This window comes from Hypanus sabinus, chromosome 6 (assembly GCF_030144855.1).
Source record: "Hypanus sabinus isolate sHypSab1 chromosome 6, sHypSab1.hap1, whole genome shotgun sequence".
Taxonomy (NCBI): domain Eukaryota; kingdom Metazoa; phylum Chordata; class Chondrichthyes; order Myliobatiformes; family Dasyatidae; genus Hypanus; species Hypanus sabinus.
In genome coordinates this window covers 139442303-139468427 of record NC_082711.1, presented here as the reverse complement: position 1 = coordinate 139468427, position 26125 = coordinate 139442303, and the positions used below count along the sequence as shown (strand labels likewise).

The following is a 26125-nucleotide window of genomic DNA, read 5'->3' as shown; positions in this document are numbered from 1 at the left end:
AGAGGCAAGCATTGCTGAGTACAGAGGGGACCTCCCAGTGTACATAGAAGGATGAGTGTCATGATCACGGGGAGAGGAATCATGGAATAGGGGTATTGTTGAGCTGAGGGAGGGGCAATAATGTGGGGGTGGGGTTACTGTGAGCACAGTAAATGGATAATACCAGGGTTTCATTAAAAAGTACAGTGCAGAAAGAGGCCATTTGGCCCATCTAGTCCATGCTGGACTATTAAATTGCCTGCCTCCCATCGACCTGCACCAGAACCATGGATTATGAATGACCTGATATATTGAAATCCAACTTAATGCAAATTCCCCTTACACTTTAAAACGTTTTCAGGCTAGTAACAATAGAAGCAGAATGTTTTATGGTATTCGTTATTAACTAAATAAAATATATATTCCACTGGTTATGACTTGCAGTCTGGAGGTTATTTAATGAGATGAAAAAACTGCAGCAAGCGCATGTAGTGTGAGTTACTGTAAAAAACAGGTGAAGTTCTCCTATGGAATGGGGCCTTTGTGTTACTGGGGGCAGGCTGTACTGTGAGCAGAAGAGGGGTTATAGTGTGACTGCATTGTGGGGAGGCATAACTGAGCAGGGTGGATGGGGAGGGTGGAGTACACGACAACAGAAGTAACAAGGGTAGAGGAAGCAGCAAGCGCAGAGGAGGAAACCAAAACAAAACTGAATTGAAACTGGGCGTAGCGGACACGTTTGCTGAAGGTAGCTCTGATGCAGGTGTGACAGTTAGCTGTCAGTCTAAAGATCTTGAATGACATTAGTAAGTAATACAAGAGAAAGGTTGGAGTGCAGCACTGTTGGAGGTTTGCGGTACAAGAATTTAATGCCAGCGGCGGTGATGTTACTGGAGTGGATTGTGGAAGGGATCTGGGCTGGGACCCGGGAGAGAGAAGTAATTGCAGTTGGGTTGGAAATCTGGAGTGTTAGTGAAGGATTTAGAGGAGTGAGGACTGTCACATTGTGGAGATGCTTAAGGACAAACTGACCCGAGTGACCAGACATCCCACTCCAGTGGGAAGACCCACATTGTCCCAGACTTGCTGCGCAGTGGGACTGTCTGCCAGGAATGACTTCATTCCATGCAGCCCCAATGTGGATATTCTGCGAGCATCACTGAAGTAAGTTATAGCCCTGTGTAAGATCCTTGGTGATCCCAAAATGGCTCAGAATTGGTCATTATCCATTCCACTCCTGAAAGAAATTGCATTCAAAAATGTCAAGAAAATTCAATTTCCAGGCAGTTTTTTTCCACTGCAAAAGCTTTGAATATAAAAATGTTTCTGGACTTGCTGATAACAATCCTACCACTTTTCCTTCACAAACTCTGGCAGAACATTGACAATCTGGCTTAGAGACACAGAATACTGAAACGGGCTCTTCCGCCCAAAATGTCCATATCAAACACCCGTTTCCACTACTTTGTTTTATTTTTCCCACAATCCTGTCTCCTTCCCCTACTTTTTTACCTCCCACCTGCACACAAGTTTACCGTTACCAGTCATACTATTAATCAGCATATACTTGGGATGAGGTAGGAAATCAAAGCATGCAGTGGAAGTCTTCGCAACACAGGTAGAATGTTCAAACTCAGGATTGAACTTGGGTTGCTGGAGGTTAGATGTATCACTATGTCACTCTTCTCAGCTCTTGCTCTGGACCAGATATCATTGATCTGGGTTAGGGAGAGGGGCTAACACCATTCCAACCCAGAGCTACACATGTTCCTAAAGGCCTAGTCTCGCTCTCCTCTGGATATCGTTCCTGATCTTTTGATCTATCCATCCACCTCCACCCTAATATATAATTAAAGTTTTTTTTCTCTGTAATTGTACACTTAAAAAGAGAAGGGCTGGGTAGAGATGTTAGATGTAATGGAAAAAGATGAAAAGCGTAGAAGAGAAAGAATGGGAAAGAGTTTGTAGTAGAGAGATATAGACTGTGGGATGAGAACAACTCATGTTGGAGAGTGGAACAAAAACATTGCCAAAACAAACAGGACATGTTGTACAGGTTTTATGTAATGTGTGTTGTATTAGATTTATAGTGTAAAGTCTGTGTATTGCTACTCAATTATAAAATATTTTATATCAAAATAAGCTGATTATTTAACATGGCTTAAAACAAAAAACATGAATGATTCAAGATTCAAGTACATTTATTATTAAGAATGTAATAAGAAGATTACTTCCGGAATGTTGAAAGAACAATAAGGTGTAGAGCAGATTATAGCCTTTTAACATATCATATACATTGGTAGAGGCATAGAATATTAATCGGAAATACATCCACTCTGATTGTGTGAGATTTTCATGATACAACATATAATTTACTGGAGAGGTAGTTGTACGCTGGATAAAAGTGGCCTTGAGAAGACTGGGACAAAGTCATTTCTGGAAATAGAAAGCTGTACAGAGAAACCTTTTATTTTTAATGAAGAAAATTGATGGATTGAACATAAGGCAAGATACACAAAAATACAGGAGAGCTTTTCAGACACTAACTCCAAGAAAATGAAAGCCAAGAACATGGTGGAGGGGAAGGTTCAGGAATGATGCAGATTTGTTTTTTTAAATAAAGAGTTCTACAGAAGTTGTTTAAATTTGTGTTAAATCATATTTTGATCTGGTATTGTACAAGTTCTAGACTCCATGTTCTTAAAACGATGTTGAGGCTCAGTAAGTGTAAAACTGACTTATTGGAATTATATTGAGAGTTTATACCCACCAACAAAGAACCAAAAAAACAAGGGATAATCTGATTAAGACCATGAAGTTTATGCAGAGCTGCGATCCAATAAACAAAGAGATGCTTTTACTTGTGGACAAATCATAAATACAGAGTAAGTAATGGAAATAGTGACTCATATATCCAAGAGAGGAATTGGGCAAAGTATCATTATTCAACGTGGGATTAGATTGTAGAACTTCGTTCCTCAAGTGAAAGTGAGACAAATATCATTGTTACATTTTAGGGAAGGTAGGTAATCAAAAGAGGAAGTATAGAGCAGGAGAATATGTGTTGTGGTGAGATTAAGGACAGATTGAAACACTTGTGAAACAAAAGCACTGGCAGTGAATAGCTTGTGTCCAAGACATAAATGGTTCATCTTCAATATAGAGCAGAAGCATTATCAGATTAGACCATTGAAATGGATTCTATAAATGGGCACCATCTCTAGTCAAGGGATGTAATTGTATGTTTGCAGAATGGAAACGAGAGAAAGGAACTGGATGATTAGAGCAAATATCCTTTTACTCTCCTCCTCTGCTAACTCGGCATCTCTTTGCTTTGTCTCATTCTCAGTCTGGTCTGAATTTTGCTTGGCCTCAGTCTCATTCATTCTCTTGGTCAGGAAGATCTCCTTTGGTCCTGGTCTTCTTCTGCTTCTTGGTTTCACTCCCTCAGTTTCTCTTTCACTCAAAACGAACCCGGGATGTCACAATTATAATGACAAATAGCCTTAGCTTGAGCTAGCAACACACAAGCAAAATGCTGGAGGGCATCAGCAGGTCAAGCAGCATCTACGGAACAGAGTACGGATGACATTTCGGGCCGAGACCCGAAACGTTGACTTCACTCTTTTCGATAGATGATGCCTGGCCTGCTGAGTTCCTCCAGCATTTTGTGTGTGCGTTGCTTGGATGAACAGCATCTGCAGATTTTCTCTAGTTTGTGATTAGCTTGAGCTTGTTGCTGATATCTCCATGCGATGATGTTGCCGAATGAAGTAACCACAGATTTGTCATGGATGGTATGACCTCAGTATAATTTACAGCAGTTTTACATCATCTCGCCAAGTACCCAAGGGCCACGTGGTGGCGTAGGGCTTAGCACAACGCTTCGCCATACAAGGACCTTGGTTCAATTCCTGTTGCCGCCAGTAAAGAGTTTGCCTGTTCTCCCCGTGGGATTCCTCTGAGCCCTCCGGTTTCCTCCCACAGTCCAAAGCCATACTGCTTGATAGGTTAATTGGTCACTGTAAATTGTTCCGTGATTAGGCTCGGATTAAATCAAGGGTTTGCTGGGTGGCACGACTCGAGGGGCCAGAAGGGCCTAATCCATGCTGTTTCTCAAAAAAATAAATAGGCAGATAAATAGGTAGATAGATACGGTAGATACATTTTTTTAAATGAACCCAGAATGCCACAATTATAATGTGAATGGATGAGAAATAGCCTTAGCTTGAGCTAGGTTGCTAATATCTATGTGAAATGATGTCATCTTACGAAGTAAGCATGGATGATATGACCTTAGGATAATTTCCAGCAATTTCACATCACCTACTCAAGTATATTCCGTGCAGCATAACAAAAGACCCCACTGAACTGACTGGATATAGTGAGAATATTGTGCAACAGATGTACTTCGATTATATTGCTTCCACTGAATGCACTAATTGGCAACATATTAAGCACCACACTAAATCTAGGTTCTTAACTCTGCTCTTACTGTGACTATAAAGGAAAATGAATTTGGTTCTTCCTACAGGCAGGACTGGGGCCAGCGATATGGGGGATTCATGGTGTTACATCATTGTTTAATAAATGAGGAAGGAATAAACTAAGGAGCCAACTGTCTTTGCTTTAGTGCATTGCGAAAGATCGGAATTGAATTTTAAGACTCAGCATTTAGAAAGGCACAGAGTAATTAAAAGAGTCTATATAGATTTGTCAACAGAATGTCCTGTCTGACATAAATGTTTCAAGGAAGTGAAAGGGACAGTTCATTTGATGTGCATTGCTTAGAATAAAGCAAGGCTTTTGCCAGAGCTGCACATGACAGAGTGAAAGTAAAAGTTCTTTGGATCTAAGGAGGAGTAGCAAATTGTATCCAAAATGACTCAATGGCAAGAGGTAAAGAGGAATATTAAACTACTGTGTTTTATCACTTGAATTTCACTAGTTTCAATTCTTGGAACAACACACACAAAATGCTGGTGGAATGCAGCAAGCCAGGCAGCATCTATAGGAAGTACAGTTGCCATTTCGGGCCAAGACCCTTCGTCAGGATTTCGTCAGTTCTCGGCCCGAAACGTCGACAGTGCTTCTCCCTATAGATGCTGCCTGGCCCGCTGCGTTCCACCAGCATTTTGTGTGTGTTGCTTGAATTCCCAGCATCTGCAGATATCCTCGTGTTTGTGTTTTTTCAATTCTTGGAAGTTCCCTTTGTAATGTAATGTCATGGTTTGGGCTTAAATGTAGAGGTCATGATTCAGAAGGTTGCAGATGATAGAAAAATAGTCCGTGTGGTTGGTATGGAGGGGGAAAGCCTCAACTAAATGCCCTTGGTCAGCAATTAGCATTACTGTTTGCTTACATTAATTTAACAATTTAATGGGTTAATGTACTGAGCTGGTGCAACGAGGCCAGGGGAATGAGGGACAATGAGTGTATGAAGGAACAGAGATATAATGGATTTTTATCCACAGACTCTTAAAGGCAGTACAACCAGCAGATAAAAAGGCACATGGAGTGCTTTCCTTCAATAGCTGAGACATTCAGTTGAGAGTAGTGAGTTCATGCTACAGCTGAACACAACCGTTGTCAGGCCACAACTTGAATACAGTTTTGGGCTCCGAATTATGGGAACGAATGTGGTTGCACTGGAGAGAGTGCCGAGATGTAGGAGTATGTGGCTAGGATTAGAAGATTAGCCAACACAAAGTACACTACAGATGCTGTGGTCAAATCAACACGTACTAACAAGCTGGATGAACTCAGCAGGTCGGGCAGTATCCGTTGAAATGAGCAGTCAATGTTTCAGGCCGAGACCCTTCATCAGGACTGAAGAAGGAGGGGGCAAGGGCCCCATAAAGAAGGTGGGGGGGGTGGAAAACCAATCAGAGAAAAGGACATCGAATTCTCCAACTTCCAGTAATTCCCTCCCTCTCCCTTTCCCCATCCCACTTTCACTCTGTCCCCTCTTCTAGCGGCCTATCACCTCTCTCATGATTCTGCCTTCTTCTACTACCCATAGTGCTTTCCCCTTACATTCTTTCTTCACCTCTCCTGCCTATCCCCTCCCTGCTTCCCCTCCCCCACCCCTTGATCTTTCCTCTGACTGGTTTTCCACCCTCCCCCCACCTTCTTTCCACCCTGCCCCCTCCTTCTTCAGTCCTGACGAAGGGTCTCGGCCGGAAACGTTGACTGTCCATTTCAATGGATGCTGCCTGACCTGCTGAGTTCCTCCAGCTTGGTTGTACGTGTTGAGAAGATTAGCCAGGCTGGGCTTTTTTTCTTACCTTGGAACCACGAGCATCGAGGGAAGACATGAACTGTAGAAATTTGGGAGGCCGAGACAGAGTTATTAGGAAGGAGCTAGAGGTAGGAGCACTTCCCCCAGTGCCCCACCCACCCAAGTGCATGATGGAGGTCAGGGACCTGCTGCCTGAATGGGTGGTAAAGACAGAAGACCTCACCACACTTAAACACCATGAACTGCAGAAGCATGACCTGCAGGACTGTGGGACTGAATGCTTGGAAGGATGGGCTAGGCTGGGTAGACAATCCGCACAGTGTTGCAGACAGGAAGGGCTGGGTAGTCACTTCCTGTGTCCTCAGTTTTCTGAGTTTACATGTATAGAGGAGTGAAGTTATTATAGAAAACATCTGAAGGTCCTAGTATTGCATTTAGTCAAGCTTACAAAATGCTAGAGAGCTGTGTGAAAGGTATTAATTTATTTTTCTGCTTTCTGGCCCTAGCTTACAACAGTCGCTGAGAAATCCAGGATCGCCCAGCTTGAAGATGAACTAAGTCTAAGGAACAGTGAGATTGAGGAACTGCAACAGAGACTGAGAAACTCCAACTCCACGGGCACTCCTGAGCACAGCCTCAGTCTGCAATCAGAGGCACTCAAGCTGCGCGAACAACTACTGTCAGTCAACAAGGAGCACCAGACCGAGAACATCTTACTGAGGGAAAAGTACGAGGCCAGGTTGCAGGAATGCCAGCAAGAAATGGAAAAGTTAAAGGCCAGCAATGAGAAATACTCCCATGATGTCAGTGAGCTCCGGCAGAAGCTTCACCAAGCAACCAAGGAAAACATGGAGATGATGGACAACTGGAAGAACAAATTAGACACTTTGGTGTCTGACCACCAGAAATCTCTCGAGGAACTTAAGGTTTCATTAATTTCAGGTACTGATGTTCAGAACAGTGAGCTGGTGGAACTAAGGGCCACCATAGAAAGTCTGAAGATGGAGCATCAGCTTGAGTGGGAGAATCTAAAAGCCAAGCATGAAATTGAGATGGCCCTACACATAAAGGAAAAAGAGGATTTCAAAGTCAAGCTGCAAGAAGCCAAATGTGAACTGGAAGAATGCAATTCCAACTGGCGAAACAAGTTAGAGGTTACCACAAGTCAACACAGGCAAGAGCTCCAGTCGGCCATTGATCAGCTCCGAAACGCAGAGCTAAGGCTTAGTGAGCAGGAGAAACTTCAGCTTGCATATAAGGACCAAGCGCAGGACATCAGCTTCTTAAAGGAGCAGATCTCCGTGGCGGAGAGAAAGATGATTGATTATGAAGTGCTCCAGAAGTCTGAGATGAAACACAAGCAAGAATGTAAGATCCTACAGGAGAAGCTACAAGCAATGGAAGCTCGACACTCTTCCGAAGTATGAGAATAAAACCAAAAAAAAAAACAAACAATAAATATCTCTGGTCTGTTTGTGGTAGGAGTAATCATGTTAGTCCTATTGAGCTCTAATTAACATCAACTCAGAATATATCAAAGTTAAGTTAACAAAAGATTTAATAATATCCAAGCTTTAAGCTTATTAAAATATAAGATGTGAGAATTTGAACAATTAAATATTGTGCTGCCTATACATTGAGTTGAAGTTGTGTTAAATGAAAAGAGAGGAAATTACGTTGCTTATGTGAAATATAATTTCAAAATTCATTAATTTGTAGCACCATTGATGCATATTTTTCTTGTACTCCATGATGGAAGTTTAAACAGCCCCTGCAAGAGTTGGCCATTTACTGGGCAATGGAAACCACATTTTGGGGGCCGTTTTTTAAAGAAGGAGTACATTCAGTAGAATTCCTAGTCCAGTTGCAGTTCAGTGACTGGGGATTTGTGTCTCAACAATGGATACTTATGTGCCAGGAGGGCTACTTAAAAAGAGTGTGCAGGGGGAAAGAAAACAAAATCAAGAGGCAGAGGGAAAAAGTGAATGAGAAAGCTAAGAAATTTTTCCTCAAAGGTGGGTAAGAAATGGACATCTAAGTAACTAAGGAAACTAGCTGTGAGTCTGACATGTCCAGTTCCCGACTATCTGCATGGTAATTGGAAAGCAGGTGATAGAGCTGTTCTATGGACCTGGTACTTGTAGCAGATTATCTCCCTAGGATGGCCAAAAGGTCCTTTAACACTAGAGGATGGTGCTTTGGATTAATGTTGCAACTGAAAGATATAGGGACTCGGGTTTCTTCTTTTTTCTTGCCACTGTCAGAGTGGGGACAGTGTCATTAAGCTTTAACATTGACATGGAAGTAGGTTATAATTTCAAGGTGGTAAATCACTAGTGACCAAAATCGCTGGCCTCATCAGGCCCTGGATGTCATTACATATGCAGATTGGGGACTGATGAAATCTGAAAATCCACTCGGTGCCCAGCTCATTATCAATGAAGTTGAACACTTTGCAGTTGTAGCTGTACATGGCGATTTGAATGGTTTACTCTGCTGGACAATAGTCCTAATGTAAAGAGTGGGGCTGATTATTGGTATCTCTCTCCCTTATTACACCTGTCATACCATTGTGGGTCGGCTGGTTAAGCCTGCAGTGGGGCTGGAAGCCAATACTTTATGATTCTATTGCACGATGGCTGCCACTTCCCCAAGCAGCTGGCAACCTGCTGAAGAATTCAACGTGGACGAAGCTTGAGAGTTCTCTGCTGCTCCTGAATTGAAACAGGAATCTTTTAAAGGATTTGTGACACACAAAAAAAGTTTTGGCCCTTGCTCTAGTGTTGCACTTCACACATCTGTCCAAACTATCCAGTCAATTGGAAAGTTGTTTCTATATAAAGGCTCTGTAATAAATGCTGTATAGATTCTTGGATAAACACAATGTATAATTTTTGTTTTCATTCTACTGAATAGTCAGAGGGTGCCCGAAACTCTGCCAGGTTCTGCTGTCGGGAGGAACTACTTGCTTGGCGCCCAGTTGCGGACCATCGCAGAACCGTGCTATCTCTGCACTCCTGAGATTTGCGGCCTGCTGCCTGAGGATGTTAATTCAGGGTACTTTCGAGTGGTTTGGTGGAGGGTGGTGGGAGGGGGGTGGATTTGACAGGAGCCCCTTGGTTCAACCTGCATCCAGGCTTTGACTGAAGTGCAGACTTTGCCACGTCTACGTTGTTGGGAATTCAGTGACCTGGGCATTAAGTGTCTCAAAAACAGGCCTTACTCACTAAAACATGCCGCCATATGTTGGGTGACACCAGGTACAGAAATGAGATCAGCTACTCAGTATGTTCACGCTGTGGAACGTCCTTAATGTTCCAGGGTATGGAGACGCTCCTTGTGCCACACCATTCGGACATTTGAGTGAGAAGACCAGCTGGATCAACAGGGTATGCTGTAGGCTTCCTACAGGCCTGTGACTGCCATAGCAGCCAATAGGGCAGTGGGTTACTGCAAGTAAGTTCACCAGCTTGAAGAGTGTGTCAGTGCTGTAAAGCTGTTGCAGTGTTTGGATTGGTTTGTAACATAGTGAAGGCACATATTCTACTGTCAGACTCTCCATAATAGTGAGGAAACCATCAACATGCAAAACAGCAAAAAAAAAGCTATTCCATCAGGAGCAAGAAACTAAATCAGCATCTAATCCACAGGTCCCCCTTTATCCCGCACCCTCATTTTATCTTCCAACCCGGTGCGAACTTTGACCGTGGTCTGCTGCCTATACTACTCCCACTTGGGCTCAAACCTTCTCTCAGTAAATCTACCCCCTCCCGCCCCACTAAAACTCAATGATTAAGAATTTATGAAAGCATTGTCAACGTTACTTGTCTTCATCTAGACAACAAACAAATTTGCAGACAAACTGACTCCAACCAATTCACTACAGAAAGAAGCTTTATCTGGATGAAAGTTTTAAACCATAGATGAAAAGTTCCAGCTTTCACCTTAATTTTACCTCAGTTTTCTCTCGACTTTCCTTTCTTGATGTCTGTTTCATGTTCCTCCGATGTTTCATTGATTGTGACACTTTAATAATTCTTTTTAAGTCCCTCAATGACGAACTAGGACTGAAGAGGACAAACGGCATTTGGTGAGATTCATCGGCTCCCTAAGTTAACACTGCATGCCACAATCTGCATGGCTTTGCTCCGACACGACTACCTGTGGACAGTTTGGGGAGCGATAACAGTTGTCTTCTTGTCCTCTTGAGCTCATGCTTTACAACAAGCTTCAATGCCACTTACTAAAGGCTGCATGTCCTTCTGATGCTTGCTTTACAAAGCTAACCTCGCTGCTCGCTGCAGGGAACAATGTTTTCAGCAGACCTTTTACAGGAACAATAAGTCTCTTACACTGACAATATGAGATGCCCTTGGCAAACGTTATATTTAATCTTGCCTTTACTTTTGTGGCATGGATTTCTAACCTAAGATCTGCCCTCTCTGTGCTTCCCAGCTTCTGGCCGTAACGGTCGCATTTTCCACAGGTTCGGAGTTGTTTGAAGAAGAGAGGAACACACTGCACCATTTCCTCAGCTGCTCGTGGATGGTGATGATGGTGCCTTGACTTGCAAGGTTTCAGAGGTCTGTCCATAGCCCACTCACCAGTTCGATGGCGGGACAACAATCTCCCCGCTCGTGGGCACTAATAATGAGCTACACATGTCGAGGGAAGGGTGGATGGGAGTGACCCAAGGGTTACGGAACTAACATTGACCTTTACAATTGAGATCCCAACCTCAAGTTCTACTGGTGCCTTCAAGTAATCTCATCTAAAACAACAGGAGTCTGAGCAGTTGTCAGTTTCCAGATATTACATAGGTTGATGGTACTCCACTGTGCTAGGCAGTTGGCCCTCTAAGAGGCATATCGATTATGCATTCCTTTTGACCTTCCCTCTTCTTAATGCTGCTCTCTCCCAAGGGACTTGTCAAGTAATCTTTATTATGAAGGAACACTTGAAGGTAAAGAACCTGCTGCTTTCCCTGATAATTTCCTGAGCACAGGAGACTGCTGGGTCAGTCTGATGTAAAGGTCTCTAGTTCTCTATTGCCATTGCAAAATAGTTTGCAACAACTGAAGCCCTCCAGTGCAGGCTAAGATGCAGCAGGGCGCAGAAAGTGATTCAGAGCGAAAGACAAGCCATGGGCAAAAATTATAATTCTATGAATGCTTAGCTGGTTATATGCAATTGCTCTTAGCTCGTTAATACTCACATTAAAGTGGTGTGGAAGGTCATACTGCAGAGCTTGTTGGTTGTCTATATGAGAACATTAATGGTATTTTTCTTGATTGAGCCCTGAGGGAAAAGTGGAGAGCTTGTATATTGCTTGTCCCGCCTCAGTAATGTTATTGATGTATTTCCAGGCCATCGACAACAATAACATCCTGAAAGAGAAAATGAAAATGAAGCAATCGATAGAAGGTAGATTTTGACATGATTTGGAATTTCTTTTCCTTTTGAAGTTTTGTTTGAAAGTTAAGCACAGATTGAACCAACCTCTTCTTTTCTCTGCTTTTCTTTGGCTGTGACACCTTTAGAATTGTTGGACAAGCTCAGCAAAAGGGAAAAGGATGTTTCTTCAATGTCATCGCAGATCGAGCTATTAAAAACCCAAATTGTTGGTAAGTCAGTTGGAGGTGATTGTTGTTCTGTAGTTTGTTGGAAAAAATCAGGTAGACTTGTACCTCAATGGTTCAATTTAATATCAGAATTGTAGACAGTATACAGCCTGAAATTCTTACTCTTCACAGGCATCCACAAAATAGAGAGAAAAAAGCCCAAATAATAAATGACTGCAAAACATTAGAACCCCAAAGCCCCCACCCCTCCCATGCACAAGCAGCATCAATCCCTCCCCCCTCCCCCTCCGGCAACAAACATCAGCCCCCCACCACCCACCAGGCAAGCAGTAGCAAACCCCCAGAAACCATGATCTAGAGCCCATCAAAAACTACTGTCCATCCCAACACTTCGACATATCTTTTCTCATGTCTTTAAGATACTATGAAAAATAAATAAGTAAATTTGCAAATTAGGTTTACAGACCATCGGGAACCCTTCCCCCTTTATTCTACCTTGCCCTGTGAGCACGTAAATACCACTGTGGCTACTGAATGTGCTTGTCAAACTCAATGGGAGAAAATAGCAGTAGTTTTGATTCAAGGGGATCACCTTGAAGACATCAAGTTAAAAAAGATCTTTCAATGCCCTCCTTTCTTCATCTCAAATGCTTTCATCAACATTACAACTCTATGCAGTCTTGCTTTCCTTAATCACTGATCTCACATCCCTTGTTGATCATTAGTCACCTGTGCTTTACCCTTTGGAATTCATGCCATAATCCTCTCTGTATCTCATTGTCTTCTATAAGGTGCTTCCTGACTTTGTATAATTGCTTAAATTGGTCATTTTCATTAGAGCTTCACACAGTGGATTTGATTGATTGCACAGAACACCTTGGTGTGAATGCTTCCGTTAAATATTGTTGTGAGAATATTGGCCACATTTTCTGATTCCATAGCTCTGGAACACAAGTCCAAATCTTCTGAGATCAAGGTTGACGCAACAACGAAGGAAAAAGTCAAACTGGAGATGGAGCTGGAGGCCTTGACTCGCAAATCCCATGATGCTTCAGGGCAGTTGGTCCTCATCAGTCAAGAGCTGCTGAAAAAGGAAAGGTGAGAGGTTGTTGGACCCAAGTCAGTGCCGTAAAATGTGAGATGGGGTTTGGGGATTAGTGACAGAGAAAAGAGATAGCTATACAACAGGCTAGAGAGGGACATTGTTGGGGGGAGGGAGGAGGATCACATACAGCTATGAAAAGTTTTAGCCGTGTACTGGGGGGTGTGGGGGAAGCATCTGTACATATATTTGAAGTTCAGCAGGTCAGGCAACGTCTATGGAAAGGAGTAGACCGTTGACATTTCAGGCGGAGACCCCGTCCTGATGAGGGGTCTCGGCCTGAAATGTCGACTGTTTACTCTTTTCCATAGATGGTTCCTGACCTGCTGGGTTCCTCCAGCATTTTGTGTGTATTTCTTTGAATCACCAGCAATTGCAGATTTTCTCATATTTGAAGTTCCTTGTGGTTTCCTAGGAAAAAATTCACACCAGTTTACAAAATACGTTGACTTGTGGACTCTCTTTCTGAGGACATAAGAACATGCTATACAATTGAGGAAACAGATGAGAAATGCTACAATATTCTAAATGATAATCCAGTAACTTTAAAAGCCTGTAATAATGGTGAACAGGGCTACAGGCAGCTTAACTTGAGTAATGTGCTCCTTTTTTCACTAATTAGCACTCTGCTCAGAAGTCCTATCCCTCAAAGACTCCCTATTTTGAACCTGATGCAAACATATGTTTTTCATCCTGGCCCGAAACATCAACTGGTTTATTCATTTCCAAAGATTCTGCCTGGCTTGCTGAGTTCCTCCAGCATTTTGTGTGTGTTCCTTTTGTTAGGGAGGAAAGTGATGTTCAGAATATTGCGAAATGAATTAATGCACTAAATGAGTAAAAAGTTATGTGAATTGTTTTATCCTTAGTTTTTGCTCAGTTACACTCAATGCTCTACCACCAGCAACTTGAATGTTTTAAACTTTAATATTAATAGTGTTTCTCAGAAGGCAAACGCCTTTCAATATATTATGATTTTTAACTTGGTCAGACTAACGGCATAAAATGTGCAGATATGCATTGCCTGTCCTCTTGCAACCTTGTGTTTTTTTTCTCCCACCTATGATGCCCATCTGCTTCTCTTCACTTGAACATTTTAATCATCCATGAAACCAGGAATCTAAACGAACTCCGCTCGTTGTTACTGGAGACCAACCGTCACTCCTGTGCGGGGGAAAAGGACCTCAGCCGGGAAGTTCACAAAGCTGAGTGGAGACTGAAGGAACAGAAGCTACAGGAAGACATCAAGGTCCTCCGAGAGAAACTATATGTCCTTGTGAGTAAAATGCAGCTTCTTGCATAAACATTTATTTCCAGCTTCAAAGGTCCAGCATCGACCAAGAGCAATAAATTCAGGGAGTTGTCTTTACTCCAAAGCCAGTGTGTTTCTTATGGCAAGAGGGATCAAGGGATATGGAGAGAAAGCAGTCACGTAATAATGAACTTGGGTGATCAGCCATGATCATATTTAAGGGGCTGAAAAGCCTACTGCTATTTCTTTCTATGTTACTATGTTTTGATATTGGTATCAGTTCATTACTGCTGCATGTACTGAGATACAGTGGAAGAACTTATCTTGCATTCTGTTTGTACAGATCAAATCATTACACAGTGCATTGAAAAAGAACAAGGTAAAACAACAACAGAATGCACAATAAAGTGCACCAGCTGCAGAGGAAGTGCAGTGCAGGCAGACAATAAGGTGAAAGATCATAACGAGGTAGATTGTGAGGTCAAGATTATCGTATTTCGAAAATCCGACGCCATCGTGAGCAAAGGTCTCTTGTTAAATATTGTGAGTAAATGCGAGTTATTTTCTTTACTTGCTTGAAAAGCTTTAAGTGCTGGAAGTCTGGTTGCCCTATTTACAGCACCTCAGTGAGCTGTCAGAGGCAGGATCATGCTGGAGGGAAAGCGATTCCATTTTCAGTGGGCCCAGTCGGCAGCTATGATAGTCGTGGCTGATGGTTCATACACACTGCTTTGTTTGTTTGTTATCCATAAGAAGTTGCATTCCTAAGAAAGACCTGGCAGTGGTGTGCGGTGTCCAAGAACAGAACTTAAAAAGAATAGCAGAGCGGTGGTTAGACTTTGGAAATTTTACAGCTACAGTTTTATAGTTTGTATAAAGATCAAATGCTACTGGATCATTTATGATCAGAAGACAAACACCAAAGTTCGTTGGAAGTGCAGTTGCCAATTATTGCTTTTTATGGGTCAAATTTTGTGTGCATGAAAGGACGCCAGTACTTGGAGTGAGAAACTTTTCCACTTGTGCATGTTGTACTAGCACTGAGCAGTTAGGAGTAGGCACCCTCCAATTCTGACCAGCGACAGTGCTGTGCAAAAGTCTTAGTCTGTATATCTAGAGTAACTGAGACTTTTGCACAAGCATTTGTCAAGGTGGAGCGGAGAGCGCGTTTGTAAATCTGATGGGAGCAAAGGATGTTGGAAATGGTGAGTGTGGAGTGCCCAGGGGTGGGGTGGATGCAGGTGCAGACACACCCAGCCCTGAGACACCAAGCAAGGTCATTTGATTCCAAACACTTGGTGTACTGATCATTACAGAATGCCTCTCTGGTGCTTCCCTCACCCCTTTTTCCCAACCATGATTCCCTTCTCCCTTCCCCCTTCCCATTCTCAGACCACAACGGAGACCCTTATCAGAATCAGATTTATCATCACTCACGTGTCATGAAATTTGTTCTTTTTTTGTGGCAGCAGTACAGTGCGATACATAAAATTACTACAGTACTGTTCAAAAGTCTTAGGCACCCAAGCTATATATATGTGTCTAAGACAGTTGCAGAACTGTGTATTATCTACAAGACGCACTGCAACAACACACCAAGGTTCCTAAGGCAGCCCCTTCCAGACCCACGACCACTACCATCTAGAAGGACTAGAACAGCAGATACCTGGGAACACCAGCACTTGGAAATCCCCCTCCAAGTCACTCACCATCCTGGCTTGGAAACGTATCGCTGTTCCTTCATTGTCACTGGGTCAAAATCATGGAACTCACTCCCTAACAGCACCATGGGTGTACCTGCAGCTCAGGGACTGCAGCGGTTCAGGGAGGCAGCTCATCACCACCTTCTCAAGGGTGACTAGGGATGAGCGATAAATGCTGGCTTAGCTGGTGATGCCCACATCCCGTAAGTGAATAAAACAATTTTAAAGAGTCTTTCGCACAGTACTGTACGTAGGTATCTTTCAGAATTTGTGATTCCCTCTCAACTACCGTAATTTAGGGCTTGAAAAAAGTTGGCGATGGAAATTATGAACATTTTATAGATGGTGATTTGGAACAAAAGAATTTCTCTTGTATTATATTGTTGTCTAGATCAGCTACGTAACAGAGAGAGACAAAGAGAGACAAAGGACAGCCCAGTTTACCAAGGTATACTTCAGTGATGCAGTAAGATTTGTGATGGAATCCCTGGCTAATGACAGGATTGTGTCAGAGTGCTTTAACTAACTCTGCTGTCCACTTCACAAACCCTACCCCAAGTTTTCTGTATGCGTCAGAAATATTCCTCAGAAGTGCAAAATCTGGGCTGTGGCACCTTTTTGTTTTGCTTTTCCTTGGTGCTACATTGGCTGTGCAGTGCTTTGAGCTACCCTGAGGATGAGAAAATTGCCGTATAAATTCAGGACTCTTTTGTTCACTCTTTCTGTTGATAGGAATTTTGATTTTTTTTTATTAAGGAGTGCTGCTTTTAGTCTGCTTTTATTATGCTGGTACTGCTTTTTGTGTGGACATTTACAGAGAGCTTTGGAATGCAAACCCTTCCGAGATGTGTACCTGTTGCACAACCTCAGATTTTAGCAAAGCATGGATCAACAGGAACCATGTTTGGAACTGGTGATCTCCTGGACCCATCAAATCTACAAATCAATTATCTCAAGCACTAATATAAAATTTATTGGCTAAAAAATTCATTTCATTGTGATGATAGTAGAGAGTGGGTTTGCAATCTGACTGCAAGAGCAGCTTCACTCTCACTGTACATTATGGTAAAGAAATGCTACCGTTTGGACAAACTCACCATCCCTCTCAGTAACAGGAAAAAAGTGAACAAAGTTTAAAAAGAAGGAAAAAAAAGCAGAAAAGGAGAACTATTCCACAATGCCGGGTTATGATGCCCAGCCACTGAGCGTCATTACTACACGCTGCTGAAATCACTGTATTAAATCGTTCTTTCCATTTGAATTCTATTGTATTAAAGAAAATTCAAGTGACAGGCATTTCTATTTAAAGAGCTGCTCATCACAGATCAGAATCAGGTTTAATATCACCGGCATATGTCATGAAATTTGATGTCTTTGCAGCAGTACATAATAATAGAGAAAAAAACATTAATTACAGTAAATATACATATATAAAATAGTTAAATTAGTAAGTTAATAAGTAATGCAAAAAAAAGTAGTGAGGTAGTGTTCATGGGTTCAATGTCTATTCAGAAATCCGACGGCAGAGAGGAAGAAGCTTTTCCTGAATTGCGGAGTGTGTGCCTTCAGGCTTCTGTACCTCCTTCCTGATGGTAGCAATGAGAAGAGGGCACATCCTGGGTGATGGGGTCCTTAATGAAGGATGTCGCCTTTTTGAGGCATCACTCCCTGAAGATGTCCTAGATACTATGGAGGCTGGTGCCCATGATGGAGCTGATTGAGTTTACAATTCTGCAGCTTATTTCTATCCTGTACAGTAGCACGAATACCTCCCCCACCTCTGAAAACCATACCAGACGGTGATGCAGCCAGTTAGAATGCTCTCCACGGTAAATCTGTGAGTGTCTTTGGTGACATACCAGATCTCCTGAATCTCCATACACAGTGGTTTTCTCTCTGTTTCTAGGGCACTGAGAAGTACAAACCCGATCAGAAGCGGCGCCCTGTCTCTCTGCAGGACACTGAGGCCGACGCCGAGATCTCCAAACTGCAGCAAAGGCTAGTTAACACCGAGGAGGCCTTGCGGAGTGCCCTGGAGCAGAACCAGCAGATGGAGAAACTAATGCAAGCTATGCAGGCAAGAGCTCAGATCTACCACAAATCCTCTACCCCCTCTTTTAAGCTACTCCTATGACTGATTTTTTTTTTGTTGTTATCTGTTCTAATATGTGGCTCGGAGTCAAAACTGGCTTAATATCGCTCTTGTGAAGCACCTTATCGTACTCTAATTAGTTACAGCTGCACTGTGGTTACAGTGCTAAGATAGTCAGGCCCAGATAATTTTCCAGTAGATTTCTTCAGAATTGGAGTCAAAAGGTAATGAGAATGAATAGGATTATTTCATGAAAGCTACACTCCCAGTGTCATCTGCTGGGACTGCATATTGGGAATTCAGGATTTAGATGGCATGATCTTGTTAATGTAGTACCCCTGGAAAAGTGATATGGCAAAGGAAACATAGATACACTATGTTCATGCATCAGCCACTTTATAGAACTGGTACTGCCCCTCCCCTGGCATTCTGGCAGGCATGAGCAATCAACCGCGAGCTGGAGCCCTTACAAGTCAATGGCAGATTCAGTGCTCAATACTATAAAAGAATACCTTGTATTCAGATTCTCAGAATTTTCAACTAAACACATTTGCATGTTTTTTCAAGTAATATCCCATTTCTTTTCTCAACATGAAATGATATTCGTATGAAATAAATTATTTTAACTTTTAAAAAATTCTTTGAACAATTATTTATGACTAGGACCAGCTGGTGGCGCAGTGACATCAGCACCGGACTCCGGAACGAAGGTTCCCGAGTTCGAATCCAGTCGGGCCGTTCCCGGACACGCTTACCATCCATGCCAGATTGAGTGTCGAGCTTGCAATTCGGCCTCGTAGAAAGAAACACTGCGCTGTGAGAAGGACGTGGGGGACCACTCACAGGATCTTTCCTCCAAGACAACCACTTGAAAAAATAAGTGGTCACCGAGCCTCTGGCAGAGTATGGCACACACAAAAAAAATTATAACTAAATTGAACATATTTCAACCTTGTCACATTAACATCAACATTAATTACTGCCCATTATGTTGTTGGCATTTAGGGCTGCAATGAAGTTCCTCCGTCACTGGCAGTGTTCAGGGCTTCCTTCAACATGTCAGTAACTTCCTCTTGATATTCAATACTGTCAGTCATGCAAATCCCAGGTGGACACTCAGGAATACCATCACACTCAGACATAGAGAGAATTTTCATTGCTGTTTCCGTAACAATTTTCTTTTACCAGTCAGGGTTGTTAGTCCTGAGCTGACCCCTGGACCTGGAGGACCAGTTGACCACTCTTAGTTTGACCTCTCCCCTTTGACCTTCTTGGTATGGGTGACCCTACCTACAGCCAAAGCATAAAGTCCCTGACTCCAGCCAACATAGCCCTCCGGGTTATTGAGGCACGCAAACCTCCAAACCCCTTGACTAGTTTGTGGTCTTCATGGAGGAAAATTAACATTAACGCCTATAAAATTTATGTGCCAGGGAGGTGAATTTGTAAAGTTGTCTTAGTGTAGAGTAGCATATTTTATACAGCCCATAAAAATATCAACACAATTGTTAGGGATTAATACTGAAGTATCCTATTTTATTATATCATGTCTTGTTTTTAACGACCTCTGTTGTCAGCCCTCCCCAACCATTTCTGCCACTAAAATCTGACTTGTTTTCTTTCTTTCTCAGTTCTGAGGAAAGGGTCAGAGACCTGTTTCTCTTTCCACAGATGCTGCCTGACCTGCTGAGTATTTCCAGCATTTTTTACCACAATCCCAGTTATATTTTATATCTCTTAAAATGTCACTTTTAATATTCTGTTTTTGGATAGGCAACAAAGGTGGTAATTCTTCATTTACTCTTTCCTGGCTGTGGCCCATCAGTTTTGTTTTCTTTTTGTTGTTCAGACACTGGATAGTGCCAGTTCTGCCAATGGGGTCCATCAACGAAGTCAACTTGAAGCTATGACAGACAGCAGGTGCTTCAAGCAAGAGGTGAGCACAAATTTCAGCTTTTTAACAAATTAAACAAATACTTCTATGTTTACAAAAAAAATCACATGACCTTGGTGTTAAGAAAGCACCAACTCTTAGCCATGCCTGGTCAGACAATAAATGGCATTTCGACCTGTCAGACTCTCTCCTCGTACAGTCAGTGAACCTTAGGGTTTGCAGCTGTCCAAAATGATCAGGTGTTTACTGGGATCTGTGGTTTCTTTCCCCTCACAGGGAGAGAGAGGGGCAACACATTGTTCCAGTAAACTGAGGCAACGCCTCAGTTTGTTGCTTGGATTCCCAGCATCTGCAGATTCTCTCTTGTTGCTCTTACCTCAGATTCCAACATATCCTTGGGCCTTGTACCCTGAGGTGCTGTAATCTTCCAGCATTTGTCAAGATAATGTAGAAGTTCCACTGCCTTGATGTTACGGTCAGACATAAAGGCTTGCCCTACACCCTCTCTGTAGGTTGCTTCGTGTTGCTGACCATGATAATTCATATGTCCCACTACCCCACTAGCTCTTTCAGTGCCCATTGTTTCATTATGTACAAGTTATTGCATTCTGTCATTTTCAGATCAAAAGTAAATGAGTTGCCATTTACCTTCAATAAAATCCATTTTCCATATGTTTGCCCAAGTGTTTAATCTATTATCTATTGTATCTTTCTACCTGCATTAAAGGCGCTGTCCATCCTCCTGGTGTCGAACTTGGATGCGTACCTCTCCATTCCATCAGCTAAATTGTTAAAATGCATTGAGTTATTTCAGCATCGACACAGACCCTTGCAGGACTTATTCCAATTAATTAACTTCCCTCTTGTCCTCTAGCCACTCAGCCAGTTTCTTAACCAGATCAATAAATTGACATCCGTTTTATTAGCTTCAACTTTAGCTTGCCACTGACGTTAGTGGAAAAAAAGTTACAGATACTCCCGGTGGGAATACTGTGTATAGAAACCACTGGGAGCCCTGTGTGTTTCAAGAAATTTAATGAGGAACAACACACACAAAATGCAGGTCAGGCAGCACCTAAGGAGATGAATGGACAGTCAATGTTTCGGGCCAAGACCCTTCTTCAGGACATTTGATTTCAAAGTTCAAAGTAAAATCTAGTCCATACACGTCACCACATACAGTTCTTTATCCTGTGGGCATACTCAGCAAATCTACAGGACAGTAACTAAACAGGGTCAGTGACCAGTAAACTGTGCAAATGCAAATATAAATAATCAGCAATGAATAACAAGATAAAGAGTCCTTAAAGTGAGACATTGGTTGTGGGGACACCGGAAGTAGACCAAGTGTAGTTTGTTCAAGAGCCTGACAGTGAGTTCCGGACTTCTGCAGCATTTTGTGTGTGCTGCTTTGGATTTCCAGCATCGGCAGACTTCCTCGTGTTTGTGTGTGTGGAACAGCCAGTAGTGTCTGTTCACAGTTCATTATAAAGAAAGAATATTGCAAAAAAACAAAAAAGCTAAACAGCTAATTGTCTTTAAACTAGGGGAGCCAACAGTTCTCACATATATAGAGGAGTGTGAAAGAAGTGCATAGTTGACAACTGTCCTCACCCTTAGAGCGTACCAGCTACCCCATAAAATAACAATATACTGGAGGGACTCAGCAGATCAGGCAACAGCTGTGGAGGGAACTGAGCTGTCAGCTTTTCGGGCTGAGAGCCTTCATCGGGATTTGCGTTGATTCCTGGAAATCTGGAGCAACACACACGAAATCCAGCATTTAGAGTGTGTTGCTCAGAGCTTCCAGCATCTGCAGAACCTCTTCAGTCCTCTGTCTCAATTAGTTTTCCTCACCTGGACACCCAGGGTGCAATTGGATGGAGTCATGAGTGGTCCTGAGCCGAATGCACAGTGGCCCTTAGACTTTGGTCTTTTGTGAACTCTGTCAGCTCACCACTCATTGCCAAACCAACTGAAATGTATTTCGGAGTAATCCTCCTGTGGGTCCTTCCAGAAAAGTAAGGCCCCACCGCCAAGAAATCCTTTTCACGTCAACTTCTGTAGTTTTAGTACAATGTTGGCAACTCTGCTATAAAACAAACAACCTGGATAAGAAAAAAAAGAAAATGCCAGAGTGTTTTAAATAAAGACCTTGAAAAAGTTCCTCATCTCGTTATGTTTAAACTAACACACACAAAGTGCTGGAGGAACTCAGCAGGTCAGGCAGCATCTGTGGAAGTGAATAAACTGTCAATGTTTCAGGCCAAGATCCTCCTTCAGGACTGGAAGTGAAGGGGGAAGATGCCAGAATAAAAATGGTGTGGGGAAAGGACTAGCTCGAAGATGAAAGGTGCAGCCAGCTGGGTGGGAAAGGTCAAGGGCTGGAGAGAAAGGAATTTGATAGGAGAGGAGAGTGGGCCATCGGAGAAAGGGATGGAGGAGGGAACTCAGGGAGAGGTGATAGGCAGGTGAGAATAAGAGGTAAGAAGGTAGAGTGGGGAGTAGAAGAAGAGGGAAAGGGGAGGGTAATTTTAAATAAGTAAATATTACCAGAAGGTGAAATTGGTGTTAATGCTATCAGGTTGGAGGCTACCTAGGTAGAATATGAGATATTGATTCTGGATTTCCAGCATCTGTGCATGTCTTCCCCCTTCCCTTCCAATCCTAAAGAAGGCTAGAGATGTCATCTGTTTGTTCCTTTCCGTAGATATTGCCTGACCTGCTGAGTTCCTCCATCATTTTGTGTGTGTTGCTGTGGATTTCCAGTGCTTCCCTGAGGCATGCACAGTTATTCCTCTGAAGGCTGGGAAGTTCTTTGCAGGCTAAAGGCCACAATAGAGTGTTTCTATAGCAACCTGGTGTTAGGCATGTGAAGGGCCCTGCTGAGGGGAGAATGTCCTATGCGCCTCCACAGATTGACACAAGCTTCTCCTGGGTTTGTAACCTGAGTTATGGCATTATCCTGAGTCCCTTGCCCCATGCTGAACTCTTCAAAGAGCCCCAGTATCAGCTCCACCTGCTACCCTAGGGGTTGGTCATTGACAGTGCCTTTAGATCTCCTGGATGTTTCTGTCATTCCACCAAGATTAATGGTGGTGACATTTCCCCACCAAATCAGGGGCAACCTGGTCAACACCCCACTACTTCATAAATCTTCTTAAAAGAATGCAATTTTGTCCTGTATCCTTAACAAATCATACTCCCTTTTTTTTTTTGGTAACCAGCTAAAATTATCAAGCTGTTCAGTAGCTCTCTCCTTAGCTATGAATTCTAGTAATTTTCTGACAGGTGAAGTTAGGCTAACTACCTTACCATTCTGACCACCCCCTCAATCATTTTAAATATGCATTGTTTTCTGAGCTAAAGGAATGTTCCTTAACATGCGGACAAACTGTTAAATTTATTTTGTCAGTTTTCATTATGGAAGATACCAGCAATATGCCAGTGTGATAGATATTCACTTTCCAGGACTCATGAGGCTTATTGCCAACTTCAGCTTTCTACTACAGCAACATAACCTTTCTGAAGAGGCAAGAATTGTTTCTAACAACAGTTAAACTTCTAATCAATATTCCTTGTTCAGCTTCTAGTTGTAAACAGGAGCCAGCATTAATGAAATTTGCAAGCAATAGTCAGTCTGAACCCTAATAAAAATAACATCACCTAGTAGCAAAACACTATAAATGTTAGAAAGCATTGGGGATTGTTAGGAATGTCAAAGAGAATGATAGAAAGACAGAGCAACAGAAAGAAGAACTAGAATTTGTTATTCAATCATTGGTTTCTGTGACAGACAATTCATTAATCTGAAAATCGTTGGTATGTTCTTTTAATTTGTAAGAATTGTACCCGTGTTTAGAAATCCTTAATAGTTTATAAAGCTTTTGGAGTTCAGAAATCTTTTACAAATCACAAATACTCTGAGAATTTTAAATATGTGTTAAGATCTATTTGTCAAAATTTGAACATGTATTATTAAGCATAAAATAAACAGTGTTTAAACTACTTCATTAAATGGAATTATCTTACCCTTGTTAAAGAAGGGAACCCACCATTCAACTAGTGGGTATTGGCAGCTAGACCTTGCAGGAAGAAAATTAGTCTTTAAAGAGGTTGATGCAGTATTACTTCCTACTAATGAGGGTATTCTTAGTTACCTATATCAGATAGGGCTTAAAATCTCCCTTTAGGGCTTTAGGGCTTTGTGGACAATGAAGCCAATAATCATCACAATGTAAAAGTGTCAAGGGGTAGAAGGGAATGTCATTGCCATTACTAGGGAGAAGGTGCTTGGGAAACTGAAAGGTCTGAAGATAGATAAGTCATCTGATCCAGATGGGCTATGCACCAGGGTTCTGAAAGAGTTCGCTGAAGAGATTGTGGAGGCAAAGAGTCATAGGATACTGAACACAGAAGCCAGCCCCATTTGGCCAATCTGGTCCAGGCTGAACCATTAATCTGCCTAGTCCCATCAACCTGCACCTGGACACCCTTCCATACTGCTCCCATCCGATAACCTATACAAACTTCTTTTAAGTGTTGAAATCGAACCTGCATTTATTACTTCCACTAGCAGCTTGTTCTGCATTCTCACCTCTCTATGAGTGAAGAAGTTCCCCCTCATTTTCCCATTAAACATTTCACCTTTCACCCCTAACCCCTGATCTCTAGTTGTAGTCTCAGTGGAAAAAGCCTGCTTACACTATCCCTGTCTATGTCCCTCATAATTTTGAATACCTCTATCAAATCTCCCCTCGTTCTCCTACACTTCAGGGAATAAAGTCCTAACCTATTCAGCCTTTCCCTATAACTCAGGTCCTCAAGTCCTGGCAACATCCTTGTAAATCTTCTCTGCACTCTTTCAATATTATTGACATCTTTCCTGTAGGCAGGTGACCAAAACTGCATACGACATGCCAAATTAGGCCTCACCAACAAATTATAGAACTTCAGCTTGTAGTGATCTTTCAACAATCACTAGATGCTGAAATATTCTGGAGGATTGGAGAATTGCAAGTGTCACTCTGCTCTTTAAGAAGTGAAGGAGGCAAAAGAATGGAAATTATAGGCCAGTTAGTCTGAGTTCAGTGTAGGGGTCTGGCTTAAGATGTGGGAGTCCATTTAAAGATAAGGTTTTGGGGTTCTTAGAAGCACGTGATAAAATAGGCTGACATCAGCATAGTTTCCTGAAGGGAAAATCTTGCCTGACAAATCTGTTTGCATTTTTAAGGAAATAACAGGTAGGATAGATAAAGGGGAGTCAGTGGATGTTGTTTACTTGGGTCTTCAGAAGGCCTTTGACAGGGTGCAACACATGAAGGTGTAAAACAAGATAAAAGCCCATGTGTTACAGGAACGATACTGGCATGGATAGAAGATTGGCTGACTAGCAGGAAGCAACGAGTGGGAATAAAGGGGACCTTTTCTGGTTGGTTGATGGCAACTAGTGGTGTTCTGAGGGGGTCAGTGTTGGGACCATTTTTTTTTTCACGTTACATGTCAATGATTTGGCTGATAAAATTGATCGCTTTGTGGCCAAGCTTGTGGGTGATACAAAGGTAGGTGGAGGGCATGTAGCATTGAGGAAGCAGGAAGTCTGCAGGAGTACTCAGAATAGGAAATGGACGAAGAGGTAGCAGATGGATTATAGTCTGGAGAAGTGTAACGGGCATACATTGGTAGAAGAATAAAGGCGTAGACTATTTTCTAAATGGTGAGAAAATTCAAGAAATCAGACGTGCGAAGCGACTTGTGAGTCCTTGTGCAGGATTCCTTAAAGGCTGACTTGCAGATTGAGTCTGCGGTGGGGAAGGCAAAGGCAGTGTTAGCATTTCCAGAGGAGTAGAATATAAAAGCAAGGATGTAATACTGAGGCTTTATAAGGAATTGGTCAGACTGCACTTGAAGTACCGTGAACAGTTTTGGGCTGCTCATCTCTGGAAGGGTATACTGGCATTGGAGCGGGTCCAGAGAAGATTCATGAGAATAATGCCGGGAATGAAAGGGTTAACATATGACGGCTCTGGGCCTGTGCTCGCTGGAGATTAGAGGAAAGAGAGGCCTAGACAGTGTGGATGTGGAGAGGATGTTTTCTATAGTGGGGAGTCTGGGACCAGAGGATACACCCTCAGAATAGAAGAATAGAAATTACAATAAAATTCAGGAGGAATCTCCTTAGCCAGAGATGTTGCATCTGTGGAATTCATTGCCACAGACAGCTATTGAGGCTAGTTCACTGGGTATATTTAAAATGGCGGTGCTATATTCTTGATTAGTA

The 26125-nt window shown here is 42.4% G+C and overlaps 1 protein-coding gene across 5 annotated transcripts in view; it reads left to right on the top strand.

Annotated features, from left to right (window-relative positions):
- Nucleotides 1–26125, top strand: part of clip2 (CAP-GLY domain containing linker protein 2) — a 173276-nt gene that overhangs the window by 123323 nt on the left and 23828 nt on the right. For all 5 annotated transcript variants that reach the window (XR_009512782.1, XM_059973059.1, XM_059973058.1 and 2 more), the window contains 7 exons: nt 6727–7641; nt 11587–11644; nt 11761–11844; nt 12744–12900; nt 14021–14180; nt 17766–17936; nt 19801–19887. Coding sequence is in view for 4 of the 5 variants with exons in the window: in XM_059973059.1 (XP_059829042.1) it covers nt 6727–7641; nt 11587–11644; nt 11761–11844; nt 12744–12900; nt 14021–14180; nt 17766–17936; nt 19801–19887 (1632 nt within the window). In the remaining variant the exon portion in view is untranslated. The remainder of the gene's footprint in view (nt 1–6726; nt 7642–11586; nt 11645–11760; nt 11845–12743; nt 12901–14020; nt 14181–17765; nt 17937–19800; nt 19888–26125) is intronic.